General features: G+C 34.3%; 1 protein-coding gene and 1 pseudogene across 1 annotated transcript in view; one reads left to right on the forward strand and one right to left on the reverse strand.

Moving 5' to 3' along the window:
- The window catches only part of Cnbd1 (cyclic nucleotide binding domain containing 1), a 417626-nt gene extending 392523 nt beyond the window's left edge, over positions 1–25103 (reverse strand). Inside the window, exons 1-2 of the mRNA XM_026384576.2 lie at positions 25016–25103; positions 2693–2761 (exon numbers count right to left, since the gene is read on the reverse strand). Coding sequence (XP_026240361.2) covers positions 2693–2761; positions 25016–25103 — 157 coding nt within the window. The remainder of the gene's footprint in view (positions 1–2692; positions 2762–25015) is intronic.
- On the forward strand, positions 12008–12095 carry LOC113180232 (U6 spliceosomal RNA; annotated as a pseudogene).
- Positions 25104–25945: the final 842 nt, after the last annotated feature.

A 25945-nucleotide genomic window follows, 5' to 3' on the forward strand; every position in this document is an offset into this window, starting at 1 on the left:
GCACCTGTTATCTGAAATGCTTAAAACCAAAAATGCTTTAGCTTTCAGATTTTTTTCAGATATTGGAATATATGGAAACATTTTAGGAATAGTACCCATGTTCAAACACAAAATTTACTTATATCTCACATACACTTCATATGCATAGCCTGAATTTTCCACTTGTTGTGTCCTGTTGACATTCAGAAAGCTTCAGATTTTGGAGCATTTTCAGATTTTTTATTTCTGTATAAGAAATGCTTAACATGTATACATACTTCAAAATACCAAATTTACTACATAATGTTTATGGTTTTTCAATTAAAAATATTTTTAAATAATGAGCTTTTAGATAATATTAAAAATATCACACTATAAATCTTATCCTAACATATTTATAATCAACACAGATTGAAAACCTGTGAATAATTTTACAATCAGCAAGAGGATATTTACTTCTACTGAACATCAAAATGAAATCCAATTCAAAACATTGAACTCTGTGCTAAATGTCAAGAGATTGGAAGAAATAAGACATATAAAACCTCTTGCCATTATGGAAATTAGAGTGAACTTGGGATAAAAAGTCTTGCATCAAAGAATTTAGAAATCCAATATGATATCATCCTCCCTTCTATTTTTTCTTTTACCACTGATTTAAAAAAAAAAGTTCCAGGAAAATATCTGAATCTACTACCTTTTATTCTGATAATAGAAACTTTTAAAAATATCAAAACCAAAATATTTGGAAATATTTTGGGAATGATACCCTAGTTCTTATGAGTTCTTTGTACAAAAATTTCAAATCTTGAAACAGTTAAGTGAAATCAGCCTTCCTGTTTTTATAATAGGGGAAACATATTTCATTGGTCATTTTGAATACATAATACATGAAGACATAATATGAAGGAATACCTTTTTTCTTAAACTTCTCTGAAATCTGTTAAAATCATTTGATAACTTTATAATTCTGAAGGGCTTAAATAACTTATATGAGTGTTTTTCTGCTAAATTGCCTAAAGAGGTCTTAAGGGGGAGAAAGGATGCAAATTGCCAAGCCTTCATTAATGTGTTATATTTTCTCATTCTAAATACATGTTCATTTTCATATCTAATTTTGTGTTTGTGCATTTATATTCTTTTTCTGAAATAACTGCATAAAACCCATTTATAGATACTCTAAAACCTGTGCTTTCCAGGCTCTAGGCATCTGAGTACCTCAAAAGGACACATCCTAGAAATTCATGGAGATTTAAATCTGAAACAGAATGCACTATTAAACATGCAACCTAACTAACAGAGGCAGTCAGGCAGGACAAGCAGACTGAGCCTGGACTACGTGATTATCTGATGAGAGAACTCTGCCTGGGAGGGATTTTCCAACCCAGAAAAAAAGACCGATACAATGTGTTTTGAATGGATATTTTGGCAGGTCCAGATCTAGATGCTACCATCTCTCTTATTATGAACCCCCTTAAGGAAAAAAAAAAAAAGAATCCAAAAACATGTTGAAAAATGAAATGTGTCTGGGACAGAGAATAAAAGGAAAAAGAGACATTCATTCCAGAATCTTTAACTACTTTCTTCTGCCTTAGAGGATGGACTAGCATATAAAATAGGTTAAAATTTGGATGAGCTTTTGTAAATAACAATAATTAAAATCATATATCTAGAATCCTATGTTTCAACTAGAGTTTACCTACATTAACTCATTTAATAGTCCTGTAAATCTTTTGAAATGGATCATTGTTTTTTCCTCCAAATTTCGACAAATGAGAAAACTGAGGCAAAGAGAAATGAACTAACCAGTTCACACAGCAAGTGAGTGGCTGGGCCAGGGTTCTCACCAGGTTCCTGACTCTGGATTGCATGTACCTACTTTTTCACCCTGTGCTGAAAGATATCAGGAGTGAGGAGAGCGCAACGTACAGGAAACAAACAAAAGCCATCACTTTGGGTAGCAATCCAGGTAATAGCAAAGAACAAAGGCCATCTTTCCTTTCTCTGAATAAAGAATTAATTGGAAGAGAGATGAAAATATAAAAATAATTTGAAGTGGCTAAGGGGGTGGTGTGGCTTAGAGATTTTTAAAATAGAGAAAAAACTGGAACCCAAGGCCTTTCATCAATAGTCCCATAAAGATGAGGCAAGGTCCTTTTGCCAAGGGAAGGTAGGTGGGGAGAGGGCTGACAGAGAGAGTCAGAAGAAAACAAAACCAGTTTTATAATTTCCAAAGTCCAATCAGGGGAAGGAGTTGGCACAAAATAGTCTTTTTAAAATTATTTCTTCAAGTGTTGCACATCTTAGGAATTCTGAGGCTCAAATTGTGATATTTCCTCATCCTCTGGCTCCTATATATTTCAGCTAGACATCCCTTTACACTGCTCAGGTACTTATTTCACTCAATATTTGTGTTTTCAACCATTTAAGGCTTTTTTTTTCCTTATGACTGCTTTTTAAGTACTAAAAAGGGCCCAGCTAGGGATGAGTTATGCTGGCTTCACACTAAATTGTTTCCTTAAAATATGAGACATATATTCTGGCCCTTCAATCTAGAGAAACAACCGCCAGGTTTTCAAATGTTTTTATCTGTGTGGTAAATCAGGTACCTGTGAGAGTTAGCATTGCTTTATTACTATACTTTATCCATAAAACAAGCATATTTATACTCATTTCAACAACAGAAAAAGAAATGCAAGAATAACTTACTGGCCATATTTTCCTCTAATGCGGCATAATACATCCAACTGACCATAATTAATGTTCTTAGGCATTTTTAAGCCTGCAAAAAAAAAAAACAATTAAAAATGTGAGTAATTTTCTATAATCTTATTAACCAAGTGTGTAAATAGAGTTTAATTGCAAACATTCATCATAATAAAAAATTCAGTGACTATGGCAGTGAGGTATTAACAGTCTTTGTTTGATACACAAACAGAACTGAATAGGATGGTTAAAGTGAGGATAGAATTTAATCTTTTTATTGATGGCAAATCTGGTCTGGAAATTTTTAATTCTAGTAAATGATAAGTTTTATGTGTCATATAATGTCATTTCTCTAAAAGTAAGCCTTCCAGAAATTCTTTCCAATACCTTTAATGTGAACTAGTTCCAGACATGAACCACACATGAACTCTTCCAATCATGACAAGAGTTTTCTTGATATTTTATATTTCTGAACTTCTTTTATCAATATAGGCCTAGTCAATTCTACTCAGGCCTCCCTCTTTGACTAGCCCTCTTCAGAGCACTATCCTGTCTCTGAAAGCAGTTTTAAAATTCCTTCTGAAATTCAAATATAAGCAAATCACAAATGACTCCCTAAGAAAAATAGTAATCGTAGCCAAGAAGCAATTTGTGATTCTTTTTCAGGGACAGAATGAGCTGACATCCTCCAAATGAAATGGAAAGGGAGAGAGTGTTAAGTGTAGTAAGCATCTTTACAATGGTGGACACTCACATCCCAGGTCCTCTGGTTACTCCATAAGAATAAAAGTAGTTAGAAACATTGTTAAACAGAAAGCAGTAATAAATGCTAAATTTTGCATGGTATTCCTTCCCTTAGTGGAAAGTTATTGATAAAATCACTGGCTTAATGCGTTCCTGAAAGTTTTTAAAATGTATTTAGTGACCTTATTCTAATTATGAGTAATTGGAACTTGACATATACAAGTTTACCCATTTCAATGTCAGTTTCCTGAATAATGAAATTACACTTAAGCCCTTTATGACTTAAAAAATAGTCAGCAATAACATATACTGCTCACTAAATATGAAAATGAAATGAGGTAAATTTAAGCAGGAAATTTCTTGCTATTCACATATACCATAACTTTTAATACCCTTGAAAATACTAATTATACAATTTAGGTGTTTTCTTACTGTACATTACTCAGTTAAATCTGAATAAACAAAAAATTACCTAATGGTTTTTTTTAGCATCAAATGGAATCATTTATTTTAAATGAGTCAATTTGTACCTAAGATATAGCAAAATTTTTTTAACATATATAATATTTTATATCAGAAATATTACTAAACCATTAATGTTAGTAGACTTTTAAGAATATGAACTAGGAAAACATTTGTGTAAAGTATTTAATTACTCCATTTTCCTGGTGTAGTTCAAGAATAGGGTCAGTAATCATTCCAGTACGTGATGTGGATGAGAGAGGAAGTTGGTGCCACAGAAATTTGGGGAAAAAAAGTCAAGATTTGAGAAATTCTAACCACAAAAAGGGGGCTTAAAAAAAAAAAAAAAAAAAAAAAAAAAAAAAAAAACAGGTACACACCTGTAATCCCAGTGTCTCAGGAGGCTGAGGTAGGAAGATTGTGGGTTCCAATCCAGCTTCAGCAACTTAACAAGGCCCTAGCAACTCAGTGAGATCCTGTATCTAATAAAGTATAAAAAATGGTGAGGTATGTGGTTAAGTGCCCCTGGATTCAATCCCTAGTAATTTAAAAAAAAAAAAAAGAAAGAAAGAAAAATAAAACACAAAACAACAAAACCAAATATTCTTCATCCTTCAGTTGAAGCAGCTTACAAAAACAAAATGAGAATCATAAAAAATGATTCTAAGAATTGCTAGGAAAGAATATATAAATTAAATAGAAAATAAAAAGCAAAGTGGTATTTATTTGCTTTTTGTTTGCATGAGAAAAGCAACTGTTATCAAGGCCAAATCTCCATGACAGACTTAGAATAGCCTAGTAAACTCAAAAACAGCATGGGCTGTATGGCATTCAAGGCCCAGTAGAATATTTTAAGTCATCAAAAAGTTTCTTCTTTAATTCATCAAAAAATGTCTGATTCTCAGTCCTGAGAGATATTTGTCAGAGGGGTCTTTATATGAAGAGTGTCAACAACCCAGTGGACGGCGTCTTTGAAAGCAGATTCATTGAAAAGAAAAAAAGCCAAAAGGTTTCAACAAGAAATGGTAACTGTGTAAAGACCAGAGCTGAGCTTTTCCAGGGATCCAATGTAATACAGGGATAAAGCTTAAAGAATTTCAAAGAGTACAAAGTTTACATTTGTTTTACTGTCTTACTTTCCCCCCATGAATATGCCTTAACCCAGCTTTTGACAGAAGCAGAGAGGGCTTAACCCTAGAACAGAGTTTAAATCAGGGATTTTGACCAGAGTAAGTGTGAAAGAGGATTAGAAGCTGATGTGAAAGGGTGGTTACAAATTAATCCTACACTAGAAATCAATTGTGTAATTAAAGAGCCAGTTATCTTTATTGATATAAGGCCAACTGTACATTATCAAAACAGAAAAACAAAATTCCAATGTGTTATCTGAGTGGTACATAGATGACCTTTTGTTTATAATTGTTAATGCTTGTTCAGAGTAAATTTATTTTCATTTTGAGTAGTATGATAAATTGAATATGCTTATCATGGGGTTATAAAATTTTTGTTTAAAATGCTTTCATGATGAGAACTAAAGTCAGCAAAATTGTATTAAGAAATTTTGTTAATAAGTAGATTTTAACTGTTTTTGTAACAAAACAAGAGTAACTATGTGAGTGATAGCTATTGATCTATCTTACTAGGCTAGATATTTTTCTTTCCATATATCACATAACATCATTGTAAATCTCAGACATACACAGTGAATTTTACATTGAAAAATTTTTTTGTAAATAAAAATTATTCTGAAAAAAATTCTATGCTGAGTAAAATAAAATATTTAACCCAGTGGCTTGAGGAGGGGAAATCTAGATCAGCAGTTAAGCATGCAAGAGACTCAAGATTCCATCCCCAGCACCAAAAAATATAATAAAATATTTTTATAACAGTGCTGTGCTGAATTATATTGAAACCTAAGAGAAAAGAAAAAGAGTGATTTCCATCACCCTAGTTCTTGTCCCTAGGCTCCTACTGTTCCTGCCTGCAACCTGTAGATGGGGGGGTCAGCCGGCTTCTAGAAAATCGTGTCCCACTGAGTGCTGGCTTTCCAGAGCTGTGAGGTTACTTGAAGATGCTGATCTGAGTGGTAGTGTGTTTGCTCAGCAGGTGTGAGGCCCTGAATTTCATCTCCAGCAATGCAAAAAAAAAAATAATAATAATTAATTAAACAGAAGACACTGACCTGACTGGATAGGCATTCTGACTTTGGCTGAGTGCCTTCTTCAATGTGGGTCCCATGTTTCCTGTCTGTAAATGTCTGGGACCTCAGATTTCATCTCTGCTTAGGACATCTCAAGCCCCAACTTCTTCATCAGCCTCCAAAGTCACACCACACCATTTGGAATATGATTGTTTTCAATTTAGCATCCAGCTGTAATTTATCTTATGCCATCCTGTGATCAACAGAACACCCACATATACAAGAAACCAGAGAGCTACTGATGGACAGAAGATCTATCATGCAAATTGTCATACCTGTCCAAATGTGTATGGCATGTTATGGTGCTTACTTCATGATATATTTTGGGGGGCTGAGGGTGAAACTCAGTAGTAGAGCATGTGCTTAGCACAACACACACACAATTTTTTTTTCCTGACACTGGGGATTGAACTCAGGGGCAATTTACCACTGATCTACATCACTATCCCTTTATATTTTTATTTTTAAGGCTGGGTCTTGCTAAATTGCTGAGACTGGCCTGGAACTTGAGATCCTCCTGCCTCAGCCTCCTAAGTCACTGGAATTATAGGTGTGCCCACCATGTCTAGGAAAAAAATTATATATATATATACATACATACATACACACACATACGTACACACATATACACATACATATTACATAATAATATATATATATTATGTATTCTGGTTAAAAATTTATTCAGGGGTTGGGGTTGTGACTCAGTGGTAGAGCATTTGCCTAGAATGTGTGAGGCACTAGGTTTGATTCTCAGCATCCCATAAAAAATAAATAATAAGTTATAAAAAAATGTTTAAAAATATTTGTGTTAACTATAACTAAAATGTATTTCCCAACAAGGTTTCCTTCAAGAGAAAGAGAAATATCTCCTATGAAAATCAAAGAAAAAGCCATCAAATAAGTAAAATCTTAGAAATATTGCACATGTACAACCATTTTATTAGGAGAGCATGTTTATTTAATGGCTAAAAGGCAAGGTGAGCGACAGGAACAGCATAGCCATCAAGAAAATGTCACAATGACCCCCTAGAAATGTCAGAGTACAGTGAGCTGGAGAACAAAGAGCTGGAACCTCTTCAAAGTAGTTCCAGTGTATATTGTAATAATTACTCCAATGATAAACAAAGCCCTGCTTAATATAATATCAGAGCACAAGTAAGTAGTTTAGCAGCAATAGCAAGAGAGGTATTAGAAACAAACGTTTTTGTAGTAAGAACAGCAGACCTTATACTATGATAAGTAGAAGGCAAATTCTAGCACCAGACTGAAATACTAAGAAGCTGGACAGGAGAAAACAGACTATAATCACACTGACTCTTCCTATGTGCTTGTATTAGTGATCCAATTCTACAAGAGGGAATGGGTTTGCAAGTGTATTTAAACTTGTATAATAAGAGATCATTAATCATACCTTTGTTAATGGTCAATAGTGTTTATTATTTTCTCTTCAGCTAATTTTGTTGTTTTCTAAAATCCCAAATTTAATTCTACTTCAAGTGATACTGAATACACATAAGCCATCTGAATACACATAAGCAATCTGTTGATGGTTTATTTAGGCCACTAAATAAACCATCAAGCATAAAGAAATAGTACCTAAAGGAGGTCTTCCATAGACAAAATTTGGTACACTGATAGGAACAGTTGCCCAAGTGGACCTGTATTATTCTTTTTCCTTGACAGGGTGAGTTAAAATGTCAAAGCAGAACTGAATTAGCTGAGAATAGAAAAGATTAATGCTTTAACAATTATCAAAATAACATCCTTTTATATTTAACATTTTTACTTAATTCAAAAGTCACTTCTCCACCCACTATAATTTATCTTCTGCCTTTTTACTGAAATTTGTTTCACTAAGATCATCAAAGATCTTGTATTCTCCATTCCAGTGACCTCTTTTCACTCTTACTGTAACACTTGACTCTTGTGAAGTTTCTTCCTCCTGGGCTTCCGGGACACCATCTTCTCTTTTCTTGCTTCCTGCTTATGATATGCTGGACTTTCTCCAATCTTCTTCACCCAAGCTTTAATGCTGCCCAAGAATCTATTCTTAGTATCTCTATTTTTATCTTCCCAGTTTATATCCTCTTGTTCATGTACCCATATTTTCAAATACCACAAACCCACTCAAGATTCTCAAACTCTCTAGGCCAGATCTCTAATCATTACTCCACTAAGGTATGTGTAAATATCACCAAGAAAAATCAAAGTCTTGCAAATTTCTTATCTGGAATAAGAAAATCCCTATAATTTATAACTCTAGTCTACTCTTTCCTCTTCAGGAACAATGAGTTATGAAGAAATTAGATTCTGCCCTGCTGAGATATATCCTGAATATCTCCTAAATGTGTCCTCTCCAATCAGAGCCTTCGCCATGAAGGAGTACACAGATGGATATCGGGATCTTGTTTAACATCCTCCTAGAGTATTTGGTACAATTGTAATAACATCTGAACTAGCCTCCCAAACTCTAGCTTCATTTCTAACCCATACTCCATGTGAGGATAACAGTATTTTCTAAAATTCCAATGTGGTTGCATAACTTTTTGTTCAAAATACTTGATTCTCTATTAACCTATACGTTAAAGTATAAATACCCTGTATGGAATACTCTAACTTTTATAATTACACCCAAATTAACTTCTATGGCCTCATTGGATACCACCATCTCTGCTGCTACCCTTTTCTCCCCATCTTTATTTTTTTTAATTATTTGTGCATAATAGTGAGTCACACTATGATATACTTGCTCATAATATAATTTAATCAGGTTCATTCACCAGTACCTCCCTTTGTCCTCCTCTACTTCCCCTTGGTCTTTCCTCTGTTCTACTGGTTTCCCTTCCATTTTTGTGGGTTCCTTCTTTTCCCCTTTTCTCCCCAGCCGCTACGTATGAGACAAAACATATGACCCTTAACTTTCTGAGTCTGACTTATTTCACTTAACATGATCTACTCCAGTTCCATCCATCTATTTTCCTGCAAATGAAATAATTTCATTCTTCTTCATAATGAATAAAACTCCATTGTATAGATCTGTCACATTTTATCTATTCAAAGGTTTATAGACACTTGGGCTGGTTCCATAATTTGGCTATTATGAATTATGCCAGGATAAACATGGGTACACATGAATCATTATAGTATACTTATTTTAATTCTTTTTGGATTAATATCTAAGAGTGGTATAATTGAATCATACAGTGATTCCATTTCTAGTCTTTTGAGAAACCTCCATGCTAATTTCTACAGTGCTATACTAATTTACATTCACATCAACAGTGTATAAGAATTTCTTTTCCCACCACATCCTCATCACCATTTTGTTAATTGTGTTCTTGATGAGTGTCAGTCTAACATGAGTGAATAGAAATCTGTGTAGTTTTGACATACATATATACATATATGTGTATGTGTCTTCAATATGTATATATGTATATATGTTCAATAAATCCATGTTCAATATATACATGAATATGTTCAATATATATGCATATGTATATGTTCTATTTCTTTAGCCATCAGGGAAATGCAAATCAAAATTACACTGAGATTTATTTTATTTTATTTTATTTTATTTTTGGTTCTTTATATACTCTGGATATTAATTCCTTCAGAAGAGCAGCTAGCAAAGACTTTTTTCCCATTCTGTAGGTCTCTCTCTTTTTTAAAGATAGAGAGAATTTTTTAATATTTATTTTTCAGTTTTCAGTGGGCACAACATCTTTATTTTATTTTTACGTGGTGCCGAGGATCAAACCCAGGGCCTTGCGCATGCCAGGCAAGCATGTTACCGTTTGAGCCACATCCCCAGCCCCTGTAGATCTCTCTTAATGGTACTGTTTCCTTTGCTGTGCAGAAGCTTTTTAGCTGGTGCCATCCCATTTATTAATTCTTTGTATTATTTCCTGGGATTTAGAAGTACTGTTGAGAAAGTCATTGCCTGGGCCTACGTGTTAGAGTGTTTACCCTCCTATGTTTTCTTCCAGCAGCTGAAAAGTTTATGAACTATTTCTAGATATTTGATCAATTTTGAGTTGACTTTTGTGACAAGAGAGGGATCTAGTTTCATACAGATATCCAGCTTTCCTAGCACCATTTGTCAAAAAAAGGCTGTCTTTTCTCCAATGTACGTTTTTGGCTCTTTCATCAAGGCTCAGATGACTGTATCTGTGTGGGTTTTTCTCTGTCTTCTATTTCACTGACCTACATGCCTGTTTTTATGTCAGTATAATGTTGTTTGGGTAGCTCTGTAATATTTGAAATCGTATTGTGATACCTCCAGCATTGCTCTTTTTGCACAGAATTGCTTTGCTTTTCTGGGTCTTTGGTTCTTTCATATGAATTTTAGGACTGTTTGGTTTTTGTTCTTTTTGTTTGTTTGTTTTGTTTTTCTTCCTAGTTCTGTGAAGAATGCCTTTGGTATTTTGGTGGGGATTGCCTTGAATCTGTAGATCACTGTATGTAATATGGACATTTTAACAATATTAATTCTACCTACACATGAACCATGGTAGGTCTTTCCATCTTCTATTGCCTTCTTCTATTTTTTTTCTTTTTTGAGTGTTCTATATTTTTCACTGTGGATGTCTATCACAAACTCTTTGGTTAGATTTATTCCTAGGTATTATCTTATGGACTATTGTGAACAGAATTATTTTCCTGACTTCTATCTCAGCAAATACATTATTGGTGTATAGAAGCATTTTCAATTTTCATTTGTAGGTTTTGTATCCTGATATTTTGCTGAATTTATATGTCAGCTCTAAAAAGTCTTCTGGCAGAGCTTTAAAGGATCTTCTAAGTATATGATCATATTACCATCAAACAGTGATAATTTAACATTTTTTTTTCAAATTGTATCATTTTTATTTCATTATCTTGCTAATTGCACTGGTTAAAATGTCAAGTTCTATATTGAATAATATGGTGACAGTGAACATCCTGGTCTTGTTTGTGATTTTAGAGGGAAAGATTTAACTTTGCCCTCATTGGGCATGATTCTCCATCTTTCGACAGCATTTTCTGGCTGCTTCATGAACATACCTTGTTTTTAAAACATCATGAAAGATCCAGGCTTACTTGCCTTACTTAGAATGTCAAGTTCTTAGAATATTGACAGAACAAGGGTCACCCTTGAGTTGATGACATACCTGGATTGCACGCCCAATCAAGGATCCCACTCATAGCCGGGCTTTTCTAGAATCAAGTTGTTGTGATAAGATAGAGAACAATATTAACTATCAATCAATACAGAAGCAACCAATCTCAGTTATTGCAAAGAAACAAATAGATGCCAAATAACTGCCCCCAAACCTTTGAAATGGGCATGATGAGAGCACTAATTAGAGGCTTATTGTTAAGAGATGAGTACAGAACAGGGTTGATGAGAAAATGTTAAAAGTTAGCATACAAAAAAATTCAGTCAATTTGCAGTACCACCATACTCCCCACTGCTATTTTTTCCTAACAAAATTATCTTCAAAAACTAATCATCATTCAATAATCCTTGCACCCATGTGTAACATACTCTGAAGGATAATATGAATATGATGACCTTATCAAATAATGTGTATCAGAACAATTATGGCGGAAAGGTAAAAATCCTATGCTGCTCCCCTCCCCCATGCACAACACACATTATAGCTTTGATTACACTAAAACAAAATTACAAGGCATTAAGTATGATTAGAACAGAAAAAAAATTTACAAATTAAAAGACTATATTCAATCAAGAATAGAAAGATAAAATTAAGACAGAAATAAAATCCACCTTAGAAACAATAAACATGGCAAAGATGTAAGAAAATATAATCACTGAAACAGGGTTACATACCCAAATAAGTAGGAAAAAAAGATGAATGAATGTGATAAATGAAGATAGGAGATGTTATCTATGAAAATTAATCCAGAGTGCTCACTTTGGCAGTACATATACTAAAATTGAAACAATAGAAGATTAGCATGGCTCCTGCAAACTCAAGAAGTGTTCCATATTTTTTTAGACAAAATCTAGATAGAGCAAAGGTGTGGGAGGACAAGGGAGGGGCATGGGGGTAAAAAAAGTTGGTGGAATGAGATGGACATTATTACTCTAAGTACATGTATGAAGACACGAATGGTGTGAATATACTATGTATACAACCAGAGATATAAAAAGTTGTGCTCTATATGTGTAATATGAGTTGTAATGTATTCTGTGGTCATATATAACAAAGTAGAATAAAAAATAAACAAATAAATGAAAAGATTTAAAACATAATGAAAGATCCAGGCTTTGGAATCTATTCTTTGCTTTTAAATCTAAAGTGGTGCTACATGGAACAAGTTACTAAATTTGTGTAAGTCTCAATATTCTTTTCTTTTAAAATAAAATGATCTATTATTTTTTAAAAAAGAAAGAAAGAAAATTAATCCAGAATAAGCAAACCGAAATAAATAATGGCAAAGGGGAAAGCTTTTATCATGTAAATATTTGCTTATGAGTAATTAAATATGATTTCATGACCTGGAAAGGGGAAGACGAATCATGATACAGGATTTACAAAGAGACTAGATGTTCTAGATGCTATTAGATTAGTAACTATACATACGCTACTATACTTCAAAGATAATTATTTTGCATTTAGCAAAAAGAGAAAGCATCCTACTCTTGTCAAAGTTATGGCAAATAGTAAAGTAAGGGAGGAGAAAGATGACTCATAAATTTTATTTTCCAATATACATAAAGTTAAGAGCTAGATGCAAGAACTCAGAGAACATATGGGACCATGAGCCTTCTTTGACTAACTCTGTTTGAATATCAAATTTGCTTAGATCACTGAATGAAGAAATCATATAAACATATAACCTAACCAACACTAAATAATATGGAAATTTATACTAATAAACTATACTAATAAATTCTGTACACCCAAATATAAATAGTAAATTCTTTATAGATTATAGTGGAAATAATAAATACTTAAAAGTTTCAAAAAAGATAAGAAAGTACAAACCTCACATACAAGATAACCAATCGTTACTTTTTAAAAAATTTTTAAATAATGGAACCTTAATGAGAACATTTCAAGAATAAATGTAATTAGTCCAAGTATTAAACATTAATATGACTAGTAGTCAAGATGTGAAGAGGGTCAGTTTTTTTTCATTTCATACTAGGTTATAAGGATGCATTTTCTAAAGTTAATGAATCAAGCAATCGAGGTTTATATTTTGTATTCTAAATTCTATACTATTATAATTCACAAAGGAAAAAAATGCAAGTATCAATGGAAACAGAATAAACTCCACAATAACTTCCCTTCCTTATCACCCAAAAGTGAAGTAGAAAATGAATCACTAAGGATGTAGAAACTTAAAATAATTAATGAGGAAATTATTAGCCATGTATCATATTTTATTCTTAAAGAAATTATCTGATTCCAAGGATGAGACAAAGTACAAAATGAGCCTGGAAAATCTTCTTTTGACAAACAAGGAAAAGCTCAAACTAACTTGAAGAGTATCCCTGTGGCCAAAGTGTGAACAATGAACACCAACACATGTGGTGATGGCAGTCAATTAAAAATTGAATAAAATAAGAAACCCTGTGCTTATTTTTTTAATATGCTTAATATGATATTATATGCTTACAAAACACATATTAACTGCAAACATTTATAGCAAAGAAATTCTCCATATATCACCTTAATCAATTCATTAAAGTAAATATCAGCAATAGTGAAACAGGATGAAATCATGTGCCCCATGATAAGATGGAAGGAGAATAACACAGGATCACTCCCGGGATACTGCTGCCAAAGATGTCTACCTGAAATCTAATCATGAGGAAACGCCAGACAAACCACCTTGCCAGATATTCTGCAAAACAACTGTTTTTAATCTCCCAGTATCAGGGTCATGAACGTCAAGGAAAACCGAGGAACCATTTCAGACTGAAGGAGACTCAAGAGACAAAACAGAGAAGTGAAACATGAGATTTTAATTGGATTCTTTTACTGGAAAGAACATTATCAGAACAATTAGCCAAATTTGAATGTGTCTAAAGATTAGATTACAGTTCTGTATCAGTGTTACAGTTATCCATCAGCTTGGTGAATGCTTCTTTTTATGTAATAGAATATCTTTCAGAAATTCAAAAAAAAATATTGGGGATGATGGACTGTCAAATGAATCAAGAAAAATAAGTTTATACTGAACTTCCAAGACTTTCAAGATTGTGATGTTCTTAACATTTAAAAATTCAGTATCTTTCACATATACTACTTTTATGGTTCAAAAAATAAGAAACATAACATATATAATAGAAAAGGAAAAGGATAAAATACCTCTGGATAAATTTTATTTAGGATATGAAGAAAGTTGCATAAATTGAAAGTAAAAAGATCAATATTGTAAAGATACCAATTTTTGAATAGGAAGATTCAAAATAATAAAGCTGTTAATTTCCCATGTATTAAATATTAAATTTAACACATTTCCAATTACAATATTAAGATGTTTATTTAAAAAAAAATAAATAAATATCCCTAAAGAAAAATAAACATGAGAAAGGGACACACAAAATCTCTTTAAAAGGAGTAATCAATTGAGGTTAATATTACTAGATATTGAAATATAATGCCTCAATAATGATAACAATTCAACATTGATACATAAATAGATGGTAAGTGGATAAAGTAAATAATAGATTTCAAAAATAGATGCAAAAAGGCATACATTCAACATGTAATAAAAAGTGGCATTTCAAATTAGCAGAAAATATAGGTTGCCAACAAAGGGTGTTAGAATAGTTGGTTGGTCAGTTGAAAAAATATTAAATTGTATTTTACGGTCTACACCATTGGTGTCCTACAACAATCTAGATGCATCTAATATTTAATGAGTATAATATTTTTTAAAAACTATATAAATACTAATCATGAAGGAGTTATTTTTAAACCTTGGCATGAAGAATGACTAAATAAGGACTTAAAAACTAAAAGTTCTAAAATATTTGTATGATGCAAAAATCATAATGACAATAGAAGAATACAAACAGAATGGGAGAAAATCTTTACCACTTGCACATCAGAAAGAGCATTAATCTCCAGAATGTATAAAGAACTAAAAAAACTTAACTCCAAAAAATCAAATAACCCAGTCAATAAATGGGCTAAGGAACTGAACAGACACTACTCAAAAGAAGATATACAACCAATCAACAAATATACAAAAAAAATTAACATCTCTAGCAATTAGAGAAATGCAAATCAAAACTAAGACTTCATCTCACTCTAGTCAGAATGGCAATTGTTAAGAATACAAGCAACAATAAGTATTGGCAAGGTTTGGGGCAAACGTACACTCACACATGCTGGAAAGACTGAAAATTGTGAAACTCTGGAAAGCAGTATGGAGATACCTTAGAAAACTTGGAATAGAATCACCATTTGACCCACCTATCCCATTCCTTGGTTTATATCCAAAGGACTTAAAATCTGCATACTACAGTGATGCAACCAGATGAATGTTGATAGCAGCTCAATTCACAATATCTAAACTATGGAACCAACCTAGATGCCCATCAACAGATGAATGGATAAGGAAAATGTGTTATATATACACAATGGAATATTATTCAGCCTTAGAGAAGAATGAAATTATGGCATTGCAGGTAAATGGATGAGTTGGAGAATATCATCCTAAGTGAAATAAGCCAACCCAAAAAAATCCAAAGGCCAAATATTTTCTCTGATATGTGGATGCTGATCCATCATTTGGGGTGGGTCTAGGGAAGAATGGAGGAACTCTGGATTGGGCAGAGGGAAGGAAGGGGAGAGGACGGGAGGGGAGAAAGTGTGGAGGTAGGAAAGATGGTGGAATGAGACAGACATGTATGATTGCATGAATGGTGTGACTCTGCATCTTGTACAGCCAGAGAAATGAGAAGTTGTGCTTCATTTCTGTACAATGAATTGAAATGCTCTCTGCTGTCATGTATAACTAATTAGAAGAAAAATTTTAAAATTTTTAAAAACATGTGAAAGGCTTATTTCTTTTGTACATAAAGAGTTATTTTACATAGTTCTTAATGTTTTGAACGACCAATAATTAAAAAAAAGAGTTCTTTTAAATATAGAGGAAAGTAAATTATAATAAATGGGCAAGGGATGTAAACAGTTCACATAAATATAGATGACCACCAATATGTGAAAAAAAACCTCTAAATAACATTCATAAAAAATTCAAATTAGGGCTGGGGTTGTGGCTCAGTGGTAGAGTGCTCATCTAGCATGGGAGAGGTCCTGGATTTGATCCTCAACACCACAGTAAAAAAAAAAAAAAAAAAAAAAAAAAACCTAATTAAATAAACTAATTAAAGATATCGTGTCCAACTACAACTAAAAAATAAATATTAAAAAAAAGAAATGCAAATTGAAATATCAATAAAACTATTTTCAGCTGATTGGAAAAAAATTTATACAACTTGAGTGAAAATATTGTGAAATATATACTTAAGTATACCGTTGATGATACTAGAAATTAATATAACCCTTGTGGAAGAAAATTTGTCAATATTTATTAAAATTTAAAATGTACACATACTTTGTCTTTGTGGTTCTCTTATTACACTTGCTTACCAATGCAAAACAGTTATGCACGGGATGCTTGATTGACTTTAATAGAAATAAATTCCCATTGTAGAAGCCAGAATCAAGTAGACAAGAGACAAACCACAGGAGTTGTTTTAATGGAGAAAACTGATACAACGCTCTGTTAAACAGATATTCGAGGACTGAAGAGACACAAAGGGAACACCAAGTATCACCCAGGAAGAAACTACTAACATGATTTTCTTGGATGACCCAGAGGGAAGAGATTGACTAAAACTTCATATATTTGGAACAAAGATCTATGAAGCTGGGATCCAACCTGCGCATGCAGGGCCTCGGCAGCTAGCGCTGGCTGTTGAAGTAAATACATACAATGAGACTATTTCCTGGAAGAGTGAAAAAAAACTGCAAAGGGATTCAATTGCTGTTGCTGCTTCTGGAGCAAACTCCACTTCTTGGATGAACAACTGAGAAGACAGTGGCCAGAGAAGACACTTGCATGAATAGTCACATGTGTCTATATATGCACATGTGTATAATCTTATTTTTGTATTTCTTTATGACTTTAAAAATAATTTGCTGTTTTTATTCTTACTTGAAAAATATTAATTGTATGTATTTGGTGGTACATTGTAGCATTTGAATATATTGGAAAACTTAACTCAAGCTAATTAACATATCTCCTACTTCACCCTACCTATCATTTCTCATAAGAATATTTAAAATCTGTTAACAATTTATACGTATGCAATACATTATTACCAACTGTGGTCACCATGCTGTGTAACGGATCTCAAAACCTTATTTCTCCTGCTTAAATGGAGTGTTGTCGCCTTTGATCAGCTCCTCCCCTCTCTTCCTCCTCTATCCCTTGCCTAGCCTCTGCTTTTATGAATCTGATATTTTTAGACTCTACATGTAAGTGAATTATACAGTATTTTGTTCTCCTTCACCCAGCTTATTTCACTTAGCATAAACATCCTCCAGGTTTATCCCTGTTATGGAAAAAATGATAAAACATCCTTACTTTCTCAGGAGTAAGAAGATATCTGCTATGGACTGAAAGTATTAAGTACAATGGGAAGGGGTAAAAAGAAGAGTTCAAAGACACAAAAGACACTTACTTCATCCTGCAGAGGCCAGGAGAGTCTCTACAGAGACAAAATAGTAGATAACTTTCAAGAATTAGAAATGATAGGAACAAATAGAGGAAGATAGAAAGGAACCATAAAGATAAGAAATGGGACCTAAGTCAAGAGAGTATGGTGAAGATTATAAGGTAGAATTCAAGGAGCAATTTTCCCTTCAGCATAAGTCTCTACTCTTTTTCCTAGAGACTAGATTAATGTAGGGCCAACTGTATTATTATCATACAGAGTGTTGCCCAACAATAATCTCTTATTGGTGATTGCATCTGGGGTAGGAGGAACTATGGTTGACCTACAAAGACCTGAGAGGGAGCCACCAAAATGGGCTTCCCTGAGTACCTTGACTCTATAACTGAGAAGTTCCTTGAAGGAAAATCTGAAAACAGAAAAATTCTTAAAGAATTGTTATAAGAGATATTAGCTTATGAGGCTTTTAAGCTTGAGTAGCTCATCATCTGTACCTATGTACCTCTCATTACCTTGAACTTGAGCTACCACCTAGGAGATCAAAAAGGGCTCTGCAGGCTACTGTCTAGGCAGCCTTGGAGACCACCACAGGAGAAAAAATCCCAAACACTGCTGTGCTGTTGCAATTCTATCCCACATTTCTGAGCATGTGTGCAAAGAGTGACGATCTCAATGTTTAATTAAACCTGGGAATTAATCCCCGGTCGATATTGACAGATTAAGGAAAGATAACCAAAATAGTTTAGCTATAGTGGACAGTTATGTGGATAGAAGTGCAAGATCTAGGATATGAGTGATAGCTTTTAACCAAATTATGAAAAAGTTAAGTGCAGATTGTGGAAAATGAATTGTAATCTAAGTTTCAGAGGAGAGTAGGACCCTAACAGCTTTTGAGTGAAGCATTAATATGATATTTTTTAATCATCCTATTAGACAAATAATCTTGTTCACAATGTATGTTGGAAGAAAAAACATAGAACTGTTCAGTAAAGGGGATGGAAGACCTATCTAGATGGTTGAAGGATTGATAATGCAGTAGCAATGACAATAATTGAGTTCTAATTTCTGAGACTGAAGACAGAGCAGTAGCTTGAGACTGGGGGAGACTTAGCCTGCCACCTAGTGGACAGATCTGATTTGCATTGCAATTTACTTCATTTCCTGCTTCCATCCTGAACCCTCAGGCATAACTGAGCTCAAGTTTTAATTCCCATAATTTATAAAAGCCACACAAGATTTCTGACAAGAATACAGGTACACTGAGATAGTTATAACAGTGGTTAAAAAAAAAAAAGAAACGTTTGGAGATTTGGGTTTTGTTTAGGTTTTGCCAGTGGAACAACCATTTTTTCTCCTTGGTATTAAAAATAAAAAGTGACTGTTACATGAAATATAAAGTTGAGAAATAATCTTCTAATGCTTTCTTCCATAATTTATCTGATGGGCCTTTATATATTAACTATTATTGATTATTTAAGTATAGAAACATACACAAATATTCAACCATCTTTCTCGCTGTGTATTCCTTCTGGAGATTTCCATTCTTGTTTAACCTTGTTTATACATTACAGTCTGTTGCTCTATTTTTCTTCTCTACTGACAAGCCTTACTTTTTTACCTGCATTCTAAGGCTGTGAACGGTTTAAAACTTTAAAAATGGATGCAACATTCACTTTTCTAAATAAACACATATTTAGAAGCTCCTTTAATCTTTATCTACTCAAGAACTAAAAAACTCTCAAATTACAGGAAATGCCCTTGAAGACTGAGGAATGATGACACAGTATTTCTAAGCTTTCCATAAATATGCACCATAAAATGGAAAAGAGCAAAGAAAAAACATTCAGTTAAGAGCAGTGTGTCTAGATTCCTTGGAGTGTCTCTGGTCTTGAACACTTTTTTTCTCTTCTAAATTCTCATATGTTGGAATAAAATATATTTATAAGTGCTTTGTGAACTTAAAACACTTTTGTTACTGGAAGAGCACAGAAGTTCTTCCAGGATCAACCACTAGCCAAATGTAAACCATATTTTCAAACTGTCCCTGTCTCAGTAGGATAAGCCTGATAAGAATGAAGTAAATAGAGGTGCAGCATATTACTCCAAGCAAAGGAAGCTTACTGGACCATACTCCTAATTATAAGCCAAATGGTGCAGGACAGCTTCCAGCCTCCTACTAACAATTTTTTAAAATTATACAAAAAGAAACATGTTTTTTTCTTCTTTTGTCTCTTTAAGAAATCAATTTATAATATTTATAATAGTAGATCATGTGTATACTTTGATCAGATATTACTTCACCCAGAAAATAAAACCATTATATGCTTTGTTAACTCACCCAGAATAAAAGGTGGCATGACTCTAGCATTTGAGAACATGGGTCCCTTCCCCAGGGTTAGCAAGATGTGAAAAATCCTGAGGCAGAAGTCAAAGAGACTGTAGAAGGAGAAGACTTGAAAGTTGCAAAGATCAGGGTATTGGGGGGGGTCAGGGGGGCTGCAAGCACTAAACTGCCTTAAGAAGCTTAACTATTTGAAATGCCCGAGTCTGAAAATTCATTCAATGAGAAAAATGGAGTCATGTTTGAAGATGTGTGATGTGTTGCCTCCTTTGAATCAAGAGCATGTGAGGAGATAAAATGGCAAAGTGCAATTAATGTCTACGCATCATTTAACTGATCAAAAGGGCAAGGGATTTCAGGGCAGTGGGTCCTTACAGACACCGAAGCCTCATTACTCTGAAATGTAAAATGGACCTTTATCAGCCTTTGGTTGTTCCCGTTACAAATTACCACAAACCTAGTGGCTTTAAAAGAATATGAATATGCCAGGAATGGTAGTATGCACCTGTAATCCCAGGAATCTCGGAGACTGAGGCAGCAGGATGGCGAGTTTGAGGCTAGCACCGACAATTTAGAGAGACCCTGTCTCAAAATAAAATATAAAAAGGGGTGGGGATATAGCTCAGGGGTAGAGCATCCTAAGTTCAATTCCCAGTACAGAAAAAAAAAAAAGGAGGAGGAGGAGGAGGAGGAAGAGGAGGAGGAGAAGAGAAAGGAAGGAAAGGAAAGGAAAGGAAAGGAAAGGAAAGGAAAGGAAAGGAAAGGAAAGGAAAGGAAAGGAAAGGAAAGGAAAGGAAAGGAAAGGAAAGGAAAGGAAAGGAAAGGAAGAAAGGAAGGAAGAAAGGAAGAAAGGAAGAAAAAGAAAAGAAAGGAAGGAAGAAAGGAAGAATGAATGAAAGAAAGAAAGAAAGAAAGAAAGAAAGAAAGAAAGAAAGAAAGGAAGAATGAATGAAAGAAAGAAAGAAAGAAAATATTTTCTTATCCTTCTGGAGGTGGAAAGTCTGAAATGGGTCACTGGTTCATTCTGAGTCGTCAGCAGGACTGAGCGCCTTCAGGAGGTTCTATGGGAGAACTCATCTCCTTGCCTTTTACAACTTCTAGCTGCCTGGATGCCTTAGTGCTTCCTTGGCTCACATCTCACTCAGTCTTCAGAGCCAGAAATAGCCTCATCTTTCTGACTCTGACTCCCTTCCTCCCTCTTTTATCAATAATCACCTCATGATTACAGTGGGCACTGGGTTCTCTCCCCATCTCAAGATGATCAGATTTAGCCACCTCAGTTCCATATGTGGATGACCTCCCGCTTGCTATGGAACAGAGCCTATGCACAGGTTCTGCAGAGTAGCACCTGGACATAATTCACTGGGGGCCATTCTCCTGCCTACCACAGACTTCATGAGGTTCTTGTGAGAAATAAATAAACAAAGCATGCAAAAGTCTTACATGCTGCCAGTAGAAAGCACTCAATAATGTTATTCACCTCCAAATATTCACAGAGAATGTGGGTATATCTAACTGAACTGGCCCAATTCAAAGTAAACAAGGATATGCAGAATGGCTGGGTTTTGTTTTTGTGGTTTTAGATATATAAACAAACATTCCTATTTAACCTACTGCACCTTGAATCATTCCTGCTATGATCTCCTCTATAATTCAGGTACAGTCATTCTACAGATTGAAAGTGTGCGGCTCCGATCTACATATTGTGGGGTCGAGCTCCAAATTCCTTAATAGGATACCCATAGCACAAGAGTTAATAACAAGAATCAACAAATGGGACTTACTTAAACTAAAAAGTTTTTTCTCAGCAAGAGAAACAATAAGAGAGGTAAATAGGGAGCTACATCCTGGGAACAAATTTTTACTCCTCACACTTCAGATAGAGCCTTAATATCCAGAGTATACAAAGAACTCAAAAAATTAGACAATAAGATAACAAATAACCCAATCAACAAATGGGCCAAGGACCTGAACAGACACTTCTCAGAGGAGGATATACAATCAATCAACAAGTACATGAAAAAATGCTCACCATCTCTAGCAGTCAGAGAAATGCAAATCAAAACCACCCTAAGATACCATCTCACTCCAGTAAGATTGGCAGCCTCTATGAAGTCAAACAACAACAAGTGCTGGGGAGGATGTGGAGAAAAGGGTACACTTGTACATTGCTGGTGGGACTGCAAATTTGTGCGGCCAATTTGGAAAGCAGTATGGAGATTCCTGGGAAAGCTGGGAATGGAACCACCATTTGACCCTGCTATTGCCCTTCTCGGACTATTCCCTGAAGACCTTAAAAGAGCATGCTACAGGGATACTGCCACATCGATGTTCATAACAGCACAATTCACAATAGCTAGACTGTGGAACCAACCCAGATGCCCTTCAATAGATGAATGGATAAAAAAATGTGGCATTTATATACCATGGAATATTATGCAGCCCTAAAAAATGACAAAATCATGGAATTTGCAGGGAAATGGATGGCACTAGAGCAGATTATGCTTAGTGAAGCTAGCCAATCCCTAAAAAACAAATACCAAATGTCTTCTTTGATATAATGAGAGCAACTATGAACAGAGCATGAAGGAAAAGCAGGAAGAAAAGATTAACATTAAACAGAGACATGAGGTGGGAGGGAAAGGGAGAGAAAAGGGAAATTGCATGGAAATGAAGGGAGACCCTCATTGTTATACAAAATTACATATAAGAGGTTGTGAGGGGAATGGGAAAATAAACAAGGAGAGAAATGAATTACAGTAGGTGGGGTAGAGAGAGAAGATGTGAGGGAAGGGGAGGGGGGATAGTAGGGGATAGGAAAAGTAGCAGAATACAACAGTTACTAATAGGGAATTATGTAAAATTGTGGATGTGTAACCGACGTGATTCTGCAATCTGCATTTGGAGTAAAATTGGGAGTTCATAACCCACTTCAATCTAATGTATGAAATATGATATGTCAAGAGCTTTGTAATGTTGTGAACAACCAATAAAAAAAATAATAATAATAAAAAATAAAAATGTATGTTAAAACTTTGATAAATACATTGAAAAATCCAGTATTTACTCTGCTGTTTCTATATAACTTTTGCATTAGAGCAAATAAATTATTGATAAAGAAAAAAAAAAAAGAAAGAAAGTGTGCGCCACACACTGTCTTCCATAGACCACTGTTTGAGCAGGGATATCAGAGTCCACAAGGGGAAACTGTGCACTTGCTAGAGTTAGCACAAAGACACAGCCGTTAAGCAAGCAGGACACGTCTCCAAAGAGAAGTCACAGGCATAGAACATCAAGTAGGAACCACTAAGGCTCTCCTGCTTTCCATTATGCTCTATTCAGTTCTGAGATCTAAATTGCTGCTGATTTTTCATCTTTTAATCACTTCACAGAAGTTAAGTGTCCTTGGGAGACACTACAGAGGGTAGCACATATCTCATCCCATGGATTCTAAATTAATTTGATCTTTTAACTCCCAGCTACTGAGCTTCCTGGGCTGCTGAAAAAAAAAAGAAAAAAGAAAGAAAGGAGAATAGAAAGTTAAAAAAAGCATCTTAGGGTGACTTTTTTTTTTCTTTCTCACAATAAAACCTGACAGAAGCTGTGGGTTTTGGCAAAATTGCATTTAATTTTGTTTCTACTAGAAGAGAAATAGAATACTTCAATCACATACGTCAACTTTTTTCAATAATAATGTAAATGTATAAATTAACAAATGTTGCAACTAATTTTAAGAATTGGGTCTAACACAATTAAAGCAATATACCTCCCTTCAAAGGAGATCAATCATGTCTGTGATATTTCTTCCCTAAGATTATGAGTATTGGTTATTGGTATTAATTAATCATTATTGGTACATCATATAATTATTCATACTACTAGAATTCATTGTGACATGGTTGTATCTGCGCATAATATAATTTGGTAGCTTTCACTCCTCAAAACTTCCCCCATTCCTTTCTCTTCTCCCTTCCTGGATCTCTTACTCTCAATTAGTCTCACTTCTATTTCATGAGATTACCTCTTATTTTCCTTTAGGAGTATTTTTAAAAAGTTATCTGGAAGTTAACTCTCACTTCAAATCAATACCATAGATCTACCCAGTGAATAATAAAATACTAGAGTTAATGCTTTAGTGAAATTGGAAAGGATCATGAGCATTACCTTTGTTATCTAAAATTTATTTTTAAATTTAGTAAGTCTAGACCTATTACATGTTACTAGGCAATATGCTGACGTTCAAAGAATAGAGCTATGAACTGGATGGTTGTAACAATTGTTTACATCTGGAGAAAACGTTCCGAGTTTAGATGAACTACGTAGAATAAACACTGTTGATTATACACACTTCACGATATTGAATTCTATTTCTAGAATTCTTATGACACTGTAAGTCAAAGACTAGAAAATTAAAGTTAAATGAAATGGGAAAAAATTCACATTCTGAATAATGGGAATTGTCTTTTTTCCCCCTTTTAAATTTAAAACAAGCATTCTCCTAGTGAAAATTAAAAATTAATTATCCTTTGAGAGGCAGTAACATCAACTCTGTGATGGGACTAGATTTGCCACAAACTGATACCTACTGGGCCATGTGACCTCCCTGAGCCTTTGTTTTCTCTACCCCTTTTAATATTTCAATGAATCTGAAGTTCTAAGAGCTCAAAAAGATCCTCATTTTATAAAAAAAAAAAAAAAAAAAACATTGAATTGAAATAACTTCAACTAGGCAAAGCAGGATTTATACACGTATGTTCTTTCTATCTCACAAGGCCATTGGTCAGGTTCTCAATGTTCCTACCAATTCCTACAACCTCTGGAAAAAAATGACAAATAAATGAGACCCCTCCAATTAGCCCCCACTCACTTGGTAACTTGCGAAGTGGGGGAGGAGGCACATTGTCAATGGCTATCATGTGAGACAAAATAGCTGCTGGAAGAGGAGACAAGGGCATCTTGATGGATCAAAGGCAGCTGATCATGAGAGGTAAAGGCAGAGGCTACTTGAGAGGTAAAGGATCACTCTTTCCCTTGGGGTGTCATAAGGCAGAACCCTCAAGATACTCTCTGATAGGCTGAGTCCTGCGGAATCTTCTTGCTCATGGTTCTGACACAGTGTTGGTGCAGCATTTCCAAGGGTGAAATCCAGGTGAGGAAAACTACATACCAGTCCAGTGGAATTAGGGGGACTGTGTGAGCTACACAGAGTGGGAGGAATAAAGAAGGAATGTGCAATACCCAAGGCAGATACAGCAGAGCCTGAGACCAGGTTAGAGGAGAGAATTCAGTCTACGGCCTCCACAATTCAGAGCCCTTTTCTGCCCACCACATCTATATTGGGACAAACCCTTTTTGTAGCTGCAGCAACAGGAATAGGATATTTATATTGCTGCTCATGGCTAAACAAATAAATTTCCCTTCTATTCATCACAGATTCAATAAACTCACCCCAGCTTTATTTAACCATATTCTGTTGGAGAGTAGTATATGTTTTAGTTACTTTTTGCTGCTTCCCAACAATTAAAGCTAATGACCAAGGCTAGGGTTTAGAATCCTAAAGGATGTATCTTTTGATTCAGTGTATTTTCTTTAGAGGTCTTTAAAGATATGTTTCTAGTGTCATAACTGGCAATGGATTATATACAAAAGGGTTGTGACTCTCCAATAACTGAGCTGGACCAGTAAAATGCTAACCCTTTTTCCAACCAAGTTCATGTAGATAACGTGAATAACTAGAATTAAAAATATTCATTGTATTACAAAAGTAACAAATTTTCTTGCAACAGTCCCTATTGAA

The sequence above is a fragment of the Urocitellus parryii genome, chromosome 7 (genome assembly GCF_045843805.1).
Source record: "Urocitellus parryii isolate mUroPar1 chromosome 7, mUroPar1.hap1, whole genome shotgun sequence".
NCBI lineage: Eukaryota > Metazoa > Chordata > Mammalia > Rodentia > Sciuridae > Urocitellus > Urocitellus parryii.